General features: G+C 49.4%; 1 protein-coding gene across 1 annotated transcript; it reads left to right on the top strand.

The window, feature by feature from the left end:
* The first annotated feature begins 45 nt into the window (after positions 1-45).
* Positions 46-15,541, top strand: CD84 (CD84 molecule). Its single transcript, XM_058860785.1, has 8 exons — positions 46-187; positions 5,417-5,509; positions 7,653-7,994; positions 10,026-10,346; positions 11,894-12,013; positions 12,551-12,636; positions 13,519-13,832; positions 15,357-15,541. The coding sequence occupies exons 1-7, from the start codon at positions 115-117 to the stop codon at positions 13,822-13,824; spliced, it is 1,341 nt and encodes a 446-aa protein (XP_058716768.1). The 5' UTR covers positions 46-114; the 3' UTR covers positions 13,825-13,832; positions 15,357-15,541.
* The last annotated feature ends 4,612 nt before the right edge of the window (positions 15,542-20,153 follow it).

A 20,153-nucleotide genomic window follows, 5' to 3' on the forward strand; every position in this document is an offset into this window, starting at 1 on the left:
TTATTTATTATTTATTATTTTTGATTTTTTGGGGGCTTCTCTTCCTCCTCCTCTTCCTCCTCCTCCTCTTCTCCCTGCAAAATCCCAATTGAAAATTCCAAGAGAATTCCAAGGATGGAGCGGGAATTCCCCCGGAGCAAATCCCGGCTGCCCTCGCTGCTCCTGGCGCTGCTGGGGCTCGGCCCAGGTGAGTTTAAAACCCCCCCAAAAAACCCCCCCGCGGGATATTCGGGAATCGCTGATCCATGGAATCCTCGGGAATGTTGTTGGAATTCCTCGCTTTCCTTAAGGCGGATTTATTTTGATTTTTTGGGGATTTATTTTGATTTTTTGGGGGATTTATTTTGATTTTTTTGGGTTTATTTTGATTTTTTTGGGGGATTTATTTTGATTTTTTTGGGGATTTATTTTGATTTTTTGGGTGATTTATTTTGATTTTTTTGGGTTTATTTTGATTTTTTTTGGGGATTTATTTTGATTTTTTGGGGATTTATTTTTAATTTTTTGGGATTTATTTTAATTATTGGGGGGATTTATTTTGGATTTTTTTGGGATTTATTTTGAATTTTTTGGTATTTATTTTAAATTTTTTGGGGATTTATTTTGATTTTTTGGGGGATTTATTTTAATTTTTTTGGGGATTTATTTTGATTTGGGGGGGGATTTATTTTGGATTTTTGTGGGGTTTATTTTGAATTTTTTTGGGATTTCATTTTTGTGGGATTTGATTTTTTTTTGGGATTTATTTTGAATTTTTTGGGATTTATTTTTGATTTTTGGGGGGATTTATTTTGAATTTTTTGGGATTTATTTTTGATTTTTGGGGGGATTTATTTTGAATTTTTTTGGGATTTATTTTGGATTTTTTTGGGATTTATTTTGATTTTTTTGAGATTTTTTTGCTGTTTGGGACTGGGGAAAAAAGCGGCTCCTTACGTAAATCCCACAGCGAGGGAATTCCCCTGGAAATTCCCAAAATTCCCAGGAAAAAAAAAAACCTTCCCGGGGAGGGAATTCCTGCGGGAAAAGCGTCCAATGGCAGCGGGAGATTAATTAGGGATTTAATTAACCCCGGGGATTAATGAACCGCGAGGGGGCGGGGCCGATTCCTCCTCCCCTCCCCAAAAATCAAACCCGGGAAAAAATTCCCGAATTCCCGGGATTTGGGAGCGATTCCAGGCGGGAGAGGAGGAGGAAGAGGAGAATTTGGGATTTTTTGGGAATTTTTTGGTTTGGGAATGGGGATGGATCCCGGAATTTTCCTTCTGCTCTTCCCAACTCCCAAAATTTGGGATAAATGGGATCGATCCCGAGGTTTTCCCGCTCCTGAATCCCAACCCGGGATGGGAAAAGTGGGAAAAAAATCCCTGGAAAAAAATTCCGGGAAAAAAAAAATCCCGGGGGAAAAAAATTCTGGAAAAAAAATCCTGGGAAAAAAAAAAAAATCCCGGGGAAAAAAAATCCTGGAAAAAAAGTCCGGGAAAAAAAAATCCCTGGAAAAAAATTCTGGGAAAAAAAAATCCCTGGAAAAAAAATCCTGGGAAAAAAAAATCCCGGGGGAAAAAAATCCTGGGAAAAAAAAAAATCCTGGGAAAAAATCCTGGAAAAAAAAATCCCGGGGGAAAAAAATCCTGGGAAAAAAAAAAAAACCCAGGGAAAAAATCCTGGGGAAAAAAAATCCCTGGGAAAAAAAAATCCTGGGAAAAAAAATCCTGGGAAAAAAAATCCTGGGGAAAAAAATCCTGGGGAAAAAATCCTGGAAAAAAAATCCTGGGAAAAAAAAAATCTTGGGGAAAAAAATCCCTGGGAAAAAAAATCCTGGGAAAAAAAATCCCTGGGAAAAAAATCCTGGGAAAAAAAAAATCCCAGGGAAAAAATCCTGGGGAAAAAAATCCTGGAAAAAAAAAATCCCTGGGAAAAAAAATCCTGGGGAAAAAAAATCTTGGGAAAAAAATCTCCGGGAAAAAAATTCTGGGAAAAAAATCCCTGGGAAAAAAAATCCCTGGAAAAAAAATTCCTGGGAAAAAAAATCCTGGGAAAAAAAATCCCTGGGAAAAAAATCCTGGGAAAAAAAGAATCCCAGGGAAAAAATCCTGGGGAAAAAAATCCCTGGGAAAAAAAAATCCTGGGAAAAAAATCCCCGGGAAAAAAATTCTGGGAAAAAAATCCCTGGGAAAAAAAATCCCTGGAAGAAAAATCCTGGGAAAAAAATTCTGGGAAAAAAATCCCTGGGAAAAAAAATCCCTGGAAAAAAATCCTGGGGAAAAAAATCCCTGGGAAAAAAATTCGGGGAAAAAAAATCCCTGGAAAAAAAATCCCTGGGAAAAAAAAATCCCTGGAAAAAAAATCCCTGGAAAAAAAATCCCCGGGAAAAAAAATCCTGGGAAAAAAAAATCCTGGGGAAAAAAAAATCCTGGGAAAAAAAATCCTGGGAAAAAAAAAATCCCGGGAAAAAAATTCTGGGAAAAAAATCCCAGGGAAAAAATCCTGGAAAAAAAATCCTGGGAAAAAAAAAATCCCTGGGAAAAAAAATCCTGGGGAAAAAAAATCCCTGGGAAAAAAAATCCTGGGAAAAAAATTCCGGGAGCCCTCGGAGGGTGGGAAAATGAGGGGGGGGAGGGGAGGATGAGGAATTCCTGGGAATTCCCTGGGGGGGTTTGGAATTCCCGGGGGGATTTTGGGAAGCGCCTTTTCCCTTCCCAAAAAAACTCGGCCCCATCGGGTTTTAAAATCGGGAATAAAATCCTGGAAAAGCGGGAATGAAACCTTGGAAAAGCGGGAATAAAACCCAGGAAAAGTGGGAATGGAGCTTTGGAAAAGCGGGAATGAATCCTGGGAAAAGCGGGAATAAAAACCTGGAAAAGCGGGAATAAAACCCGGGAAAATCGGGATTGAAACCTGGGAAAAGAAGGAATAAAACCCTGGAAAAGCGGGAATGAAACCCAGGAAAAGCGGGAATAAACCCGGGAAAAGCGGGAATGAAGCTCTGGAAAATCGGGAATGAATCCCGGGAAAAGCGGGAATGGAGCTTTGGAAAAGCGGGAATAAAACCCTGGAAAAGCGGGAATGAATCCCGGGAAAATCGGGAATGAAGCTCTGGAAAAGCGGGAATAAAACCCGGGAAAAGCGGGAATGAAACCTTGGAAAAGCGGGAATAAAACCCGGGAAAAGTGGGAATGAAACCCTGGAAAAGCGGGAATAAAACCCTGGAAAAGCGGGAATGAAACCCTGGAAAAGCGGGAATAAAACCCTGGAAAAGCGGGAATGGAACCAGGGAAAAGCGGGAATGAGAACTGGGAAAGGCGGGAATAAACCCCAGGAAAAGCGGGAATGAAGCTCTGGAAAAGCGGGAATAAAATCCTGGAAAAGCGGGAATGAAACTCTGGAAAAGCTGAAATGGAACCAGGAAAAAGCGGGAATAAAGCTCTGGAAAAGCGGGAATAAAACCCTGGAAAATCGGGAATAAAAACCTGGAAAAGCGGGAATGAAACCCGGGAAAAGCGGGAATGAAAACTGGGAAAAGCGGGAATGAAAACTGGGAAAAGCGGGAATAAACCCCAGGAAAAGCGGGAATAAAATCCTGGAAAAGTGGGAATGAGACCCTGGAAAAGCGGGAATAAACCCCAGGAAAAGCGGGAATAAACCCCAGGAAAAGCGGGAATAAAACCCTGGAAAAGCGGGAATGAAACCCGGGAAAAGCGGGAATAAAACCCAGGAAAAGCGGGAACGGAGCTCTGGAAAAGCGGGAATAAAACCCTGGAAAAGCGGGAATAAACCCCAGGAAAAGCGGGAATGAAGCTCTGGAAAAGCGGGAATGGAGCTCTGGAAAAGCAGGAATGAAGCCCAGGAAAATCGGGAATAAAACCCTGGAAAAGCAGGGATGAGACACGGGAAAAGTGGGAATGAAACCAGGGAAAAGCGGGAATAAAAACCTGGAAAAGCGGGAATGGAGCTCTGGAAAATCGGGAATAAATCCCGGGATAACGAGGATTTCCCCAAGGACCCGTCCCGTGCCCGGCTGGAGCCGCCGATCCCAAAATTCCCGAAATTCCGGAAATTCCCGCAATTCCCGAAATTCCCGAAATTCCCGGCGCCTGCGGGTGGGGGGAGGGGGGAGGAGCTGCCGGGAGCGCGAGAATTTTCCAAGGAAATTCCAAAAAAAAACCCCAATTTTTTCAGGAATCCTCCCAAAAAACCCCCAAAATTTTTCAGGAATTCTCCTCAAAAACCCCCAAATTTTTCAGGAATTTTCCCCTTAAAAAAAACCCAATTTTTTTAGGAATTCTCCCAAAAAAAACCCCAAAAAAATCCCAAATTTTTCAGGAATTCTCCCCAAAAAAAAACCCAAAACCCGAATTTCACAGGAATTCTCCCTCAAAAAACCCCAAATTTTTCAGGAATTTTCCCCCAAAAAACCCCAAATTTTTTAGGAATTTTCCTCAAAAAACCCCAAATTTTTCAGGAATTCTCCCCCAAAAAAAACCCCAAAAACCCCTCAAATTTTTCAGGAATTCTCCCCAAAAACCCCAAATTTTTCAGGAATTTTCCTCAAAAAACCCCAAATTTTTCAGGAATTTTCCTCAAAAAAACCCCAAATTTTTCAGGAATTCTCCCCAAAAACCCCAGAATTTTTCAGGAATTTTCCCCTTAAAAACCCCAAATTTTTCAGGAAAAAACCCCGAATTTTTCAGGGAAAAAACCCCAATTTTTTCAGAAATTTTCTTAAAAAAAACCCCAAATTTTTCAGGAATTTTCCCCTTAAAAAACCCCAAATTTTTCAGGAAAAAAAACCCAATTTTTTCAGAAATTTTCCTCAAAAAAAACCCCAAATTTTTCAGGAAAAAACCCCAATTTTTTCAGAAATTTTCCTCAAAAAAACCCCAAATTTTTCAGGAATTCTCCCCAAAAAAAACCCAAAACCCCCAAATTTTTCAGGACTTTTCCCCCAAAAAAACCCAAATTTTTCAGGAATTCTCCCCAAAAACCCCAGAATTTTTCAGGAATTTTCCCCTTAAAAAACCCCAAATTTTTCAGGAAAAAAAACCCAATTTTTTCAGAAATTTTCCTCAAAAAAAACCCCAAATTTTTCAGGAATTCTCCCCAAAAAAACCCCCAAAAACCCCAAATTTTTCAGGAATTCTCCCCAAAAAAAAACCCCAAAACCCCCAAATTTTTCAGGACTTTTCCCCCAAAAAACCCCAAATTTTTCAGGAATTCTCCCCAAAAACCCCAGAATTTTTCAGGAATTTTCCCCTTAAAAAACCCCAAATTTTTCAGGAAAAAAACCCAATTTTTTCAGAAATTTTCCTCAAAAAAACCCCAAATTTTTCAGGAATTCTCCCAAAAAAAACCCCCCAAAATCCCAAATTTTCAGGAATTCTCCCCAAACCCCTCCCGATCTCTCAATTTTCCGCAGGGCTGTTGCAGGAGGCGCCGTTTGAGGCGGAAAATGAGGTTTTGGAGATTCTGGCTGGGAATTCCACCCAGTCCCTCCTGGAGCGTTGTTCCGGTGAGATCCCGGAATTCCCGCGGCTCCATCCCGACATTTGCGCTTTTTTAGCCGCTTTTCCCCCAAAAAAATTCCGTCTTTTCCTTGGCTTTTTCGCAGGAAAAACTCTCTCCTGGAATTCACCTTTTTTTGCTGATTTTCCCTCAAAATTCCTGTCCTTTTTTCCCCTCAAAATTCCAGCATTTCCCTCAAAATTCCCATTGTTTTCCCCTAAAATTCCATCCTTTTCCCCAAAATTCCATCATTTTCCCAAAATTCCCATTGTTTTCCCCTAAAATTCCCGTTGTTTTCCCCTAAAATTCCATCATTTTCCCAAAATTCCATCATTTCCCCAAAATTCCCATTGTTTTCCCCTAAAATTCCATAATTTTCCCAAAATTCCAATCATTTCCCCAAAATTTCATCCTTTTCCCTCCAAAATTCCATTCTTTTCCCTAAAATTCCCGTCCTTTTCCACTAAAATTCCATCATTTTCCCAAAAATTCTGTCCTTTTCCCCCAAAATTCCATCATTTTCCCAAAAATTCCATAATTTCCCCCCAAATTCCATCATTTTTCCCCCAAATTCTCTCATTTCACCCCACAATTCCATCATCTTCCCTAAAATCCGGTCCTTTTCCCCAAAATTCCATCATTTTCCCCCAAAATTCCATATTTTTCCCAAAAATTCTGTCCTTTCCCTCCAAAATTCCATCATTTCCCCCAAAAATTCCATATTTTTCCCAAAAATTCCATTTTTTTCCCAAAACTCCCACCATTTTCCCCGAAAATTCCATCATTTTCCCAAAAATTCCGTATTTTCCCCCAAAATTCCATCATTTTCCCCCAAAATTCCATCATTTTCCCAAAAATTCCGTATTTTTCCCCAAAATTCCATCATTTTCCCCAAATTCCCGTCCTTTTTTCCCCTCTTTTTTTGGGTTCATTCCCATCCGAACCCGGAGTTTTTCACTTTTGACCATTTTTGGCCGCTTTTTCCCCAAAATTCCCATTTTTTTCCTTCTCTTTTTCTGGGAAATTTCTCTCTCCAGGAAGGAATTTCACCTTTTTGGCCGATTTTTCTCCCAAAATTTCTGCTTTTTCCCCCAAAATTTCCACTTTTTCCCCCAAAATTTCTGCTTTTTCCCCCAAATTTTCCGCTTTTCCCCCAAAATTTCCGATTTTCCCGCTTTTTTTGGGCGCTCCCAGGACGCTCCTGCTCCTCCCCCGCCTTTGTCCCGCTGCCGCTTTCAGCTTTGGCCCAAAATGTCCCAAAATGTCCCCAAAATGTCCCCAAATGTCCTCAAAAGGTCCCAAAATGTCCTCAAATGTCCTCAAATGTCCTCAAAAGGTCCCAAAATGTCCCCAAATGTCCCCAAAATGTCCCCAAATGTCCCCAAAATGGCCCCAAATGTCCTCAAATGTCCTCAAAAGGTCCCAAAATGTCCCCAAAATGTCTCAAAATGTCCCAAAATGTCCCCAAAATTCCTCAAATGTCCTCAAATGTCCTCAAAATGTCCCAAAATGTCCTCAAAGGTCCCCAAAATGTCCTCAAATGTCCCCAAATGTCCTCAAAATGTCCCCAAAATGTCCTCAAATGTCCTCAAATGTCCCAAAATGTCCCCAAAAGCCCCCAAAATGTCCCAAAATGTCCTCAAAATTCCTCAAATGTCCTCAAAATGTCCCAAAATGTCCTCAAAATGTCCTCAAAGGTCCCAAAATGTCCCCAAAATGTCTCAAAATGTCCTCAAAAGGTCCTCAAATGTCCCCAGAAGGTCCCAAAATGCCCCAAAAATGCTCCTGAAAGTCCCCAAAACATCTCCAGATGTCCCCAAATGTCCCCAAATGTCCTCAAATGTCCCCAAAACATCTCCAGGTGTCCTGAAGTGTTCCCAGAACATCTCCAGACGTCCCCAAATGTCCCCAAATGTCCTGGAAATGTCCCCAGAACATCTCCAGATGTCCCAAAATGTCCCCAAATGTCCTCAAAACATCTCCAAATGTCCCAAAAATGTCCCAAATGTCCTCAAATGTCCTGGAAATGTCCCCAAAACATCTCCAGGTGTCCCCAGATGTCCCCAGAACATCTCCAGATGTCCCCAGAACATCTCCAGATGTCCCCAGAACATCTCCAGATGTCCCCAAATCCCGTTTCTGTGTCACAGAGCTGCTCTTCGGCCAGTCCCGGTCCCCTCCCCGCCAGGTGAACGCCGTCCTGGGCGGCTCCGTGCTGCTGGCGCCGGCGCTGCCGCCCAACCAGACGGTGAAGGAGATCGAGTGGAGCTTCTCGGGGGGCTCCGGTGCCACCATCCAGGTGGCCGAGGTGGGACCCGGCGGCTTGGAGCGGCCGGACCCGCGGGATCGCTTCGGGAAGCGGCTGGAGCTGTTCAACCGCACGGCGCTGCGCATCCGCCAGCTGCAGCGCGGCGACAGCGGCGTCTTCGGAGCCAGGATCAAGATGCAGCCGGCGCTGGTGGATGATCAGTCCTTCAACCTGTCCGTCTACGGTGAGTGGAGATTGGTTAATTAGTTAAATTAATTAATTTGATTAATTAATTAAATTAATTCAGTTAATGTGGTCGGGTTTTGGGTGGGGAAACTGAGGCACGGATTGGCCACGGCATCACAGCTGGCGCTGGTGGACGATCAGTCCTTCAACCTGTCCGTCTACAGTGAGTGGGGCTGGGTTAATTAGTTAAATTAATTAATTAGTTTGATTTAATTTAATTGAAGTTGGGTTTTGGGTGGGGAAACTGAGGCACGGATCAGGCACGGCATCACAGCCGGCGCTGGTGGACGATCAGTCCTTCAACCTGTCCATCTATGGTGAGTGGGGCTTCGTTAATTAGTTAAATTAATTAATTAGATTGATTTATTTTAGTTTAAGTTGGGTTTTGGGTGGGGAAACTGAGGCACGGAGAGGAAATGAGGTTTTAGTCAGGACTGGTGGACGATCAGTCCTTCAACCTGTCCGTCTACGGTGAGAGAGGCTTCGTTAATTCATTAATTAAATTAGTTAGATTTAATTTAATTGAATTAATTCAGTTCATGAGGTTGGGTTTTGGGTGGGGAAACTGAGGCACGGATCAGCCATGGGGTCGCAGCCGGCGCTGGTGGACGATCAGTCCTTCAACCTGTCCGTCTACGGTGAGTGGGGCTTCGTTAATTAGTTAAATTCATTAATTAGATTTGATTTGGTTTAATTGAAGTTGGGTTTTGGGTGGGGAAACTGAGGCACGGATCGGCCACGGCATCGCAGCTGGCGCTGGTGGACGATCAGTCCTTCAACCTGTCCGTCTACGGTGAGTGGAGATTGGTTAATTAGTTAAATTGATTAATTTGATTAATTAATTGAACTATTTCATTTAATGAGGTTGGGTTTTGGGTGGGGAAACTGAGGCACGGAGAGGAAATGAGGTTTTAGTCAGGGCTGGGAGAGGATCAGTCCTTCAACCTGTCTGTCTACGGTGAGTGGAGATTGGTTAATTAGTTAATTATCTCTTTTAATTAATTAAATGACACCAAAGTGACCCCAAGATGGCACCAAGGTGACCCCGTGGTGTCACCACGCTGTGCCCGGTGACAGTCGGTGCCCCAAACTCGGGTTTTGGTGTCCTGGTGCCACCTGGGTGCCATCGAGGTGCCACCCTGGTGTCACCCGGGTACCACGGCGGTGTCACCCGAGTGTCACCATGGTGTCACTGGTGACAGTCAGTGCCCCAAACTCGGGTTTTGGGGGTGGTGGGTGCCATGGGGGTGGCACAGGGGTGTCACCCGGGTACCATGGCGGTGTCACCCGAGTGTCACCCGAGTGTCACGGCGCTGTCCCCCCGGCAGAGTCAGTGCCCAGCACCCGAAACTCGGGTTTTGGGGCTCCTGGGTGCCATGGGGGTGGCACAGGGGTGTCACCCGAGTGTCACCGAGTGTCACCGCGCTGTCCCCCCGGCAGAGTCAGTGCCCAGTGCCCCAAACTCGGGTTTTGGGGGTGGTGGGTGCCATGGGGGTGGCACAGGGGTGTCACCTGGGTGCCATGGGGGTGTCACCCGAGTGTCACCGTGGTGTCACTGCACTGTGCCCAGTGACAGTCAGTGCCCAGAGCCCCAAGCTCGGGTTTTGGGGGTGGTGGGTGCCATGGGGGTGGCACAGGGGTGTCACATGGGTACCACGGCGGTGTCACCCGAGTGTCACCCGAGTGTCACCGCGCTGTCACCGCGCTGTCACCGCACTGTCACCGCGCTGTCCCCCCGGCAGAGTCGGTGCCCAGCCCCCCAAACTCGGGTTTTGGGGGTGGTGGGTACCATGGGGGTGGCACCTGGGTACCTGGTGCCACCTGGGTGCCATGGGGATGGCACAGGGGTGTCACGTGGGTACCACGGCGGTGTCACCTGAGTGTCACCGCGCTGTCCCCCCGGCAGAGTCGGTGCCCAGAGCCCCAAACTCGGGTTTTGGGGGTGGTGGGTACCATGGGGATGGCACAGGGGTGTCACCTGGGTACCACGGCGGTGTCACCCGAGTGTCACCGCGCTGTCCCCCGGCAGAGTCGGTGCCCAGCCCCCGGACGCGCAGCCGGCTCCTGGCCAGCACCCTGGAGTGGTGCAACCTCACCCTGCAGTGCCAGGGCAGCGGCAGCGGCGCCGTCAACGTCACCTGGAGACGCGACAGCGCCGCCGAGGGGGACCCCGGGGGGCGCCGGCTGTCACCCGACGGCGCCGGGCGGCACCAGGTGTCACCCGACGGGACCACCCTGCGCGTGGCGCTGCCGCCGGCCGCCACCAACGTCACCTACGCCTGCACCGTCAGCAACCCCGCCGATCACAAGGTGGCCGTGTTCGACCTGCAGGAGCTGTGCCGGGGAGGAGGTGAGAGCCACCGGCGGTGGTGGTGGTGTCTTCATCATCATCGTTATTGGCATTGTCATCGTCATCGTCATCATCGTTATTGTCGTTATTGTCATTGTCATTGTCATTGTCATCCTCATCATCATCGTTATTGTCATTGTCATCGTCATTGTCATCCTCATCCTCGTCATTGTTGTTATTGTCATTGTCATCGTCATCCTCATCCTCGTCATCGTTGTTATTGTCATTGTCATCGTCATCCTCATCATCCCCATCCTCGTCATCCTCGTTATTGTCATTGTCATCGTCATCCTCATCGTCGTCATCATCGTTATTGTCATTGTCATTGTCATCGTCATCCTCATCCTCATCGTTATTGTCATTGTCATCGTCATCCTCGTCATTGTCGTTATTGTCATTGTCATCGTCATCCTCATCATCCCCATCCTCATCATCCTTGGCGTTGTCATTGTCATCCTCGTCATCCTCGGTGTTGTCATTGTCATCCTCATCATCATCATCCCCATCCTCCTCATCCTCGTCATCGTCATCCTCATCCTTGTCATCCTCATCCTCGTCATCATCCTCATCATCATCGTTATTGTCATTGTCATTGTCATCCTCATCCTCATCATCCCCATCCTCGTCATCATTGGCATTGCCATTGTCATTGTCATCATTGTCATCCTCATCATCCTCATCATCCTCGGCATTGTCATTGTCATCCTCGTCATCCTCATCACCATCATCCTCATCCTCGTCATCGTCATCCTTGTCATCATCATCTTCATGTCACCTTGTACTTGTCATCCTCATCATCCTCATCCTCGCCATCATCCTCATCATCCGTGTAATCCTCATCCTCGTCGTCGTCATCCTTGTCATCATCCTCATCATCCTCGTCATCGTCATCCTCATCCTTGTCCTCATCATCCCCATCATCCTCATCCTCATCCTAATCCTTGTCATGGGGAGGGTGACACAGCCAAGGTGACACACACAGGGTGACACACCCAGGGGTGACACAGATGAGGGTGACACAGACAGGGGTGACACAGATGAGGGTGACACACCCAGGGTGACACACTCAGGGTGACACACTCAGGGTGACACAGATGAAGGTGACACACTCAGGGTGACACACTCACAGTGACACACTCAGGGTGACACACTGACAATGACACACCCAGGGGTGACACACTCAGGGTGACACACCCAGGGGTGACACACTCAGGGTGACACACCCAGGGGTGACACACTGACAATGACACACCCAGGGGTGACACACTCACAGTGACACACTCAGGGTGACACAGATGAAGGTGACACACCCAGGGGTGACACACTCAGGGTGACACACTCAGGGTGACACACCCAGGGGTGTCACACTCACAATGACACACCCAGGGGTGACACACCCAGGGGTGACACACCCAGGGGTGACACACTCACAATGACACACCCAGGGGTGACACACTCACAATGACACACCCAGGGGTGACACACCGACAATGACACACTCCCGGTGCCACCCGGTGCCACCGCGTGTGACGCTGTTGTCCCCTCAGGCGGTTCCTCAGCTTTCTCCACGTCCGGTTACGTTGTTCTGGCTCTGATCCTCGTGGCCGTCGCCCTCGGCGGCGCCTTCTGGTGCTGGAGGGTGAACAGCGAGAAGGCGGCGGAGGCAGGTGCGGGAAATCCCAAAATTCCCAAATTTTCCCCTTTTCCCATTTTCCTATTTCCCATTTTTCCCGGTTTTCCCGGTTTTTTGTTTTCCTGTTTCCCGTTTCCCATTTTTCCTGTTTTTCCCGTTCTTTTGTTTCCCCATTTTTCTCATTTTCCTGTTTCCCATTTTTTTTTTGTTTTCCCGTTTTTTAGTTTCCCTGTTTTTTCCCGTTTCCCAGATTTTTTGTTTTCCTGTCTCCTGTTTTTCCTGTTTCCCATTTTTTTTTTGTTTTCCCGTTTTTTAGTTTCCCTGTTTTTTCCCATTTCCCAGATTTTTTGTTTTCCTGTTTCCCGTTTTTCCCGTTTCCCATTTTTTTTGTTTTCCTGTTTTTTCCCGTTTCCCATCTCCCCGTTTTTCCCCATTTTTTCCCCATTTTTCCCCCACTTTTACCCACTTTTTCCCCTGTTTTTCCCTGTTTTCCCCATTTTTTCCCTGTTTTTCCCATTTTTTCCCATTTTTTCCCATTTTTCCCCGTTTTCTCCCCATTTTCTCCCCGCAGCGGCCGCGCCGGCAGCCGAGGAGAGCCCCGGGGAGGCGCCGTACAGCGACATCGTCTGCAGGAGCCCCCCCGAGGGAAACGACCAGGTGGGGACCCCGAAATCCCAAAAAACTGCGGGAATTCCCAAAAATCCCACCGGAATTCCCAAAAATCCCACCGGAATTCCCAAAAAAACCCACGGGAATCCCAAAAAAACCCACGGGAATCCCAAAAAACTGCGGGAATCCCAAAAAAAACCCCCATGGGAATCCAAAAAAACTGCAGGAATTAAAAAACCCCCATGGGAATTCCCAAAAAACTGCGGGAATCCCAAAAAAACCCAGGGGAATCCTAAAAAAACCCACAGGAATCCCAAAAAACTGCAGGAATTCCCAAAAAATCCACGGGAATTCCCAAATAAAACCCACAGGAATCCCAAAAAACTGCAGGAATTCCCAAAAAACCCCATGGGAATTCCCAAAAAACCCCACAGGAATCCCAAAAAACTGCAGGAATTCCCAAAAAACCCCATGGGAATTCCCAAAAACCCCACAGGAATCCCAAAAAAAGCCATGGGAAATCCCAAAAAAAGCCATGGGAATTCCAAAGAAATGTGGGAATTCCCTAAAAAAAAGTGGGAATCCCAAAAAATGCAGGAATCCCAAAAACTGGGAGGGATCCCAAAAAACCGGGAGGGATCCCAAAAAACCACGGGAATCCCAAAAAACTGGGAGGGATCCCAAAAAAAGTGGGAATCCCAAAAACTGGGAATTATCCCGAAAAACTGGGAGGGATCCCAAAAAAAGTGGGAATCCCAAAAACTGGGAATTATCCCAAAAAACCACGGGAATCCCAAAAAAACCCGGACGAGACCCCAAAAATCCATGGAATTCTCACCCCCCGGGATTTGGGGTGGGGGTTTCCCCTCCAATGGGGACATTTGGGGGTCTCTGGGGTGTCCCCAAATGTCCCCAAATTTCACCCCACAGGGTCCCAGCGCTCCCCCGGAACCCAGCGAATCCCAAAAAACCGAAACCACCCCGAAAACAGAAACCCCAAAAACGGAAACAGCCCCAAAAACAGAAACCCCAAAAACCGAAACGACCCCAAAAATGGAAACGACCCCAAAAACGGAAACGACCCCAAAAATGGAAACCCCAAAAACGGAAACGACCCCAAAAAAGGAAACAGCCCCGAAAACGACCCCAAAAACGGAAACGACCCCAAAAAGTTCCCCAGGGGGGGACGAGAAGGGCCAGAGACCCCCCGAGGACACGGCCGAGGAGGTGACATAGGGCCACAGGTGAGGGGACCCCAAAAAGGGGTTTGGGGACCCCAAAAATGGGTTTGGGGACACCAAAAATGGGTTTGGGGACACCAAAAATGGGTTTGGGGACACCAAAAAGGGGTTTGGGGACCTCAAAAAGGGGTTTGGGGATCCCGAAAATGGGTTTGGGGACACCAAAAAGGGGTTTGGGGATCCCAAAAATGGGTTTGGGGACACCAAAAATGGGTTTGGGGATCCCAAAAATGGGTTTGGGGACCCCAAAAATGGGTTTGGGGACACCAAAAAGGGGGTTGGGGACCCCAAAAATGGGATTGGGGACACCAAAAATGGGTTTGGGGACACCAAAAATGGATTTAGGGACCCCAAAAAGGGAATTTTGTGGGATCCCAAAAAGGGATTTAGGGACCCCAAAAATGGGTTTGGGGACCCCAAAAGTGTTGGGATTAAAAGGTTGGGATGACCCCAAAAAGGGAATTTTGTGGGACCCCAAAAAGAGATTTAGGGACCCCAAAAAGGGATTTGGGACCCCAAAACCCCGGGGTTAAAAGGTTGGGATGACCCCAAAAAGGGAATTTTGTGGGACCCCAAAAAGGGATTTGGGGACCCCAAAAAGGGATTTAGGGACCCCAAAAAGGGATTTGGGACCCCAAAAAGGGATTTGGGGACCCCAAAAATGGATCTGGGGACCCCAAAAAGGGACCCCAAAAGTGCTGGGGTTAAAGGGTTGGGGTGACCCCAGAAAGGGAATTTTGTGGGACCCCAAAAATGGATTTAGGGACCCCAAAAAAGGGATTTGGGACCCCAAAAAGGGAATTTTGTGGGACCCCAAAAAGGGAATTTTGTGGGACCCCAAAAATGGATTTAGGGACCCCAAAAAGGGAATTTTGTGGGACCCTAAAAATGGATTTAGGGACCCCAAAAATGGGTTTGGGGACCCCAAAAAGGGATTTGGGGACCCCAAAATTGCCGGGGTTAAAGGGTTGGGGTGACCCCAAAAAGGGAATTTTGTGGGACCCCAAAAAGGGAATTTTGTGGGACCCCAAAATTGCCGGGGTTAAAGGGTTGGGGTGACCCCAAAAAGGGAATTTTTGGGAGCCCCCGACCCCATAAAATCGGGAATGAAAGGGTCAGGGAAGAGGAACAACCCCAAAAAAAAGGGATTAAAGCTTTGGGGAGGGGGTTCCCCCAAAAACCTGGGACCCCAAAAAACCGGGACCCCAAAAACCGGGACCCCAAAAACCGGGACCCCAAAAAGCGGGACCCCAAAAAACCGGGACCCCAAAAACCGGGACCCCAAAAACCGGGACCCCAAAAAAACCGGGACCCCAAAAAAACCGGGACCCCAAAAACCTGGACCCCAAAAAACCGGGACCCCAAAAAACCGGGACCCCAAAAAGCAGGACCCCAAAAACCGGGACCCCAAAAATCGGGACCCCAAAAAACCGGGACCCCAAAAAGCGGGACCCCAAAAACCGGGACCCCAAAAACCGGGACCCCAAAAACCCGGGACCCCAAAAAAACCGGGAATTGTTCCCACAGGGCCGGGAGCTCCTGGAAGGGCTGAGCAGCGTCTTGTGCCAAACCCCGACCCCAAATCCGACCCCAAATCCGACCCCGAACCCCTCGGCCCCAAAACCGGATGAATTTTCCCAATCCCGACCCCAAAATCCCCGGATTTTCCCCCAATTCACTGCCTGAGACTGGTTTGGGGAGGGGGATCCCAATCAGAGGTGCTGGGGGTGGGATTTGGGGGATCCCTGGGTGGATTTGGGGGATCCCAGGGGGGATTTGGGGTTCCCTGGGGGGATTTGGGGGGTCCCTGAGGGGATTTGGGATCAGGGAATCCCCTCGGCCCCAAAATCGGATGAATTTTCCCAATCCCGACCCCAAAATCCCTGGATTTTCCCCCAAATCCCTGCCTGAGACTCATTTGGGGAGGGGGATCCCAATCAGAGGTGCTGGGGGTGGGATTTGGGGGATCCCTGGGTGGATTTGGGGGATCCCAGGGGGATTTGGGGTTCCCTGGGGGGATTTGGGGGGTCCCTGGGGGGATTTGGGATCAGGGAATCCCCTCAGCCCCAAAATCGGATGAATTTTCCCAATCCCGACCCCAAAATCCCCGGATTTTCCCCCAATTCACTGCCTGAGACTCATTTGGGGAGGGGGATCCCAATCAGAGGTGCTGGGGGTGGGATTTGGGGATCCCTGGGGGGATTTGGGGTTCCCTGGGGGGATTTGGGGGATCCCAGGGGGGATTTGGGATCAGGGAATCCCCTCGGCCCCAAAACCGGACGGATTTTCCCAATCCCGACCCCAAAATCCCCGGATTTTCCCCCAATTCACTGCCTGAGACTCATTTGGGGAGGGGGATCCCAATCAGAGGTGCTGGGGGTGAGATTTGGGGGATCCCAGGGGGGATTTGGGGGGTCCCTGGGGGGATTTGGGATCAGGGAATCCCCTCAGCCCCAAAACCGGACGGATTTTCCCAATCCCGACCCCAAAATCCCCGGATTTTCCCCCAATTCACTGCCTGAGACTGGTTTGGGGAGGGGGATCCCAATCAGAGGTGCTGGGGGTGGGATTTGGGGGATCCCTGGGGGGATTTGGGGGATCCCAGGGGGGATTTGGGGGATCCCTGGGTGGATTTGGGGGATCCCAGGGGGGATTTGGGATCAGGGAATCCCCTCAGCCCCAAAACCGGACGGATTTTCCCAATCCCGACCCCAAAATCCCCGGATTTTCCCCCAATTCACTGCCTGAGACTCATTTGGGGAGGGGGATCCCAATCAGAGGTGCTGGGGGTGGGATTTGGGGATCCCTGGGGGGATTTGGGGGATCCCAGGGGGGATTTGGGGGATCCCTGGGGGATTTGGGGGGTCCCAGAGGGGATTTGGGATCAGGGAATCCCCTCAGCCCCAAAATCAGATGAATTTTCCCAATCCCGACCCCAAAATCCCCGGATTTTCCCCCAATTCCCATCCCGGGGTTGTTTTGGGGAGGGGGATCCTGGGGGGATCCTGGGGGATCCTGGGGGGATCCCGGGGGGGATTTGGGGGATCCCGGGGGGTTTTGGGATTTTCCGGGATCAGCGGAAATTTGGGAATTTGGGGCTTCCCCCTCCCCCCCCCCCCCCCCAATCCACAGCACCTGACCGGGGTTGGGGACACCGGGGACACCTGGGTGACACCAGGAAGGGACAGGTGACACCTGGGGCAACACAAGGGTGACACAGGTGACACCAAGAGGGGACAGGTGACACCAGGAGGTGACACAGGTGACACCAGGGTGACACCAGGGTGACACAGGTGACACAGATGACACCTGAGGTGACACAAGGGTGACACAGGTGACACAAGGGTGACACCAGGAAGGGACAGGTGACACCTGGGTGACACAGGTGACACCGAGAACAGACAGGTGACACCAGGAGGTGACACAGGTGACACCAGGAGGTGACACAGGTGACACCTGAGTGGACACCAGGGTGACACAGGTGACACAGATGACACCTGAGGTGACACAAGGGTGACACAGGTGACACCAGGGTGACACCAGGAAGGGACAGGTGACACCAGGGTGACACAGATGACACCAAGAGGGGACAGGTGACACAAGGGTGACACAGGTGACCCCTGAGGTGACACCAGGGTGACACCAGGGTGACACAGGTGACACAAGGGTGACACAGGTGACACCAGGGTGACACCAAGAGGGGACAGGTGACACCAGGAGGACACAGGTGACACCAGGGGTGACACCAGGGTGACACAGGTGACCCCAGGGTGACACAGGTGACACAGGTGATACCAGGAGGTGACACAGGTGACCCCTGAGGGGACACAGGTGACACCAGGAGGACACAGGTGACACCAGGAGGTGACACAGGTGACACCAGGAGGTGACACAGGTGACACCTGAGGGGACAGAGGTGACACAAGGGTGACACAGGTGACACCAGGAGGACACAGGTGACACCAGGAGGTGACACAGGTGACACCAGGAGGACACAGGTGACACAGGTGACACAAGGGTGACACAGGTGACACCTGAGGTGGCCCCGATCCCTCCCCGGAACAGCCCCCGCCCCTCCCCCGCTCTGTCGCCTGTCGCCTGTCGCGACAGAGGAGGGGGCGTGGCCAGCACCCACTGCCGTGTAAATAAATCAATAAATAAATCAAATAAATACAGAAATTAAATAAAGAGAAAATAAAATAAAATAATATAAAATAAAATAAAATAAAATAAAATAAAATAAAATAAAATAAAATAAAATAAAATATCAAATACGTGTGCCTGACCTCGGGGCTTTGGGGCAGATTTGGGGGTTTTGGGGCAGATTTGGGGGTTTTGGGGCAGTTTTGGGTGGATTTGGGTGGATTTGGGGCAGATTTGGGGGTTTTGGGGCAGTTTTGGGTGGATTTGGGGCAGATTTGGGGGTTTTGGGGCAGTTATGGGTGGATTTGGGGGGATTTGGGGCAGTTTTGGGTGGATTTGGGGCAGTTTTGGGTGGATTTGGGGCTGTTTTGGGGTTTTTGGGGCAGTTATGGGTGGATTTGGGGGGTTTGGGGCTCTTTTGGGGCTCTTTTGGGTGGATTTGGATGGATTTGGGGGTTTTGGGGCAGTTTTGGGGCAGTTTTGGGTGGATTTGGGGCAGTTTTGGGTGGATTTGGGGCAGATTTGGGTGGATTTGGGGAAGATTTGGGGGTTTTGGGGCTGTTTTGGGTGGATTTGGGGGGATTTTGGGGTTGTTTTGGTGGTTTTGGGACGGTTTTGGGATGGTTTGGGAGGTTTGGGCTTGTTTTGGGGGTTTTGGGGTGGTTTTAGGGAGATTTGGGGGATTTGGGGCTCTTTTGGGCCAGTTTTGGGTGGATTTGGGGGAGTTTGGGGCAGGTTTGGGGATTTTGGGGTTGTTTTGGTGCTTTTGGGATGGTTTTGGGGCTGTTTGGGAGGTTTGGAGCAGTTTTAGGGCAGTTTTGGGGCAGTTTTAGGGAGATTTGGGCTGGTTCGGAGCACTTTGGGGGGTTTTGGGGTGGTTTTAGAGAGATTTGGGGCGGTTTGGGGCAGTTTTGGGGCCGTTTTGGGGCAGTTTTAGGCCTGTTCAGCTCAGTTTGGATTTGTTTTCAGGCCTCTTTAGGCCTTTCTGTTCACTTCTGATTTTGGCCTGTTTGGCTCTGTTTTGGGGCTGTTTTGCTCTATTTTGGGTTTTTTGGGCTCTGTTTTGGGTTGTTTCAGGCCTGTTTGGCTGTTTTGGGGCTGTTTTGGGGCTGTTTTGGGCTGGTTTAGCTCTGTTTTGGGGCTATTTCATCTCCATTCCACTGTTTTCCCTCACTTTTACTCTATTTCATCTCTATTTTGGGGCTATTTCATCTCCATTCCGCTGTTTTACCTCACTTTTAGGCTATATCGGCTCCGTCTTGGGGCTGTTTTCAGTCTGGTTTGGGGCTGTTTCATCTCCATTCCGCTGTTTTCCGCTGTTTTACCTCACTTTTAGTCTATTTCATCTCTATTTTGGGGCTATTTCAGCTCCATTCCGCTGTTTTACCTCAGTTTTAGGCTATATCGGCTCCGTCTTGGGGCTGTTTTCGGTCTGGTTTGGGGCTATTCCATCTCCATTCCGCTGTTTTCCGCTGTTTTCCCTCACTTTGACTGGATTTCGCCTCTATTTTGGGGCTATTCCATCTCCATTCCGCTGTTTTCCCTCACTTTGACTGGATTCCGGCTCTGTTTTGGGGCTATTTCAGCTCCGTTCCGCTGTTTTCCCTCCCTTTTACTCGATTTCGCCTCTATTTTGGGGCTATTTCAGCTCCATTCCGCTGTTTTCCCTCACTTTGACTGGATTCCGGCTCTATTTTGGGGTTATTTCAGCTCCTTTTTGCGGCCGGTGTTTCTGAGGGGAGGGGGGTGGGGGAGGGGCTCTGGGGGCGTTTCCCGCGCGCGCGCTCCCGCCGCTCCCCCCCTCCCCTCCCCTCCCCAAACCGGAAGCGGAAGCGCGTGGGCGCGCGCGCTGCCCGGAAGCGCGTGGGCGGCGGCGGCGGTTCCGGTTCCGGCGGCGGCGGCGGCGGCGGCGGCGCGGGGGAGGCACCGGGAAGAGGAGGAGAAGAAGAAGAAGAAGAAGAAGAAGAAGCAAAGAAGAGCAGCAAAGAAGCGGCGGCGCCACCGCCACCACCACCACCACCACCAACAACAACAACACCAGCGCGGCACCGCAAAGGAAAAACCGAACCCGCTCCCCGCCCTCCCCCCCCCCCCCCCGCCCCGCACAACCGGGAACGATCCGCCCCCCCCCCCACACCACCACCAACCCCCCCCGCGCTTCACGCACACCCCGCCCGCCTC

Source organism: Poecile atricapillus, chromosome 33 (assembly GCF_030490865.1).
Source record: "Poecile atricapillus isolate bPoeAtr1 chromosome 33, bPoeAtr1.hap1, whole genome shotgun sequence".
Lineage (NCBI taxonomy): Eukaryota > Metazoa > Chordata > Aves > Passeriformes > Paridae > Poecile > Poecile atricapillus.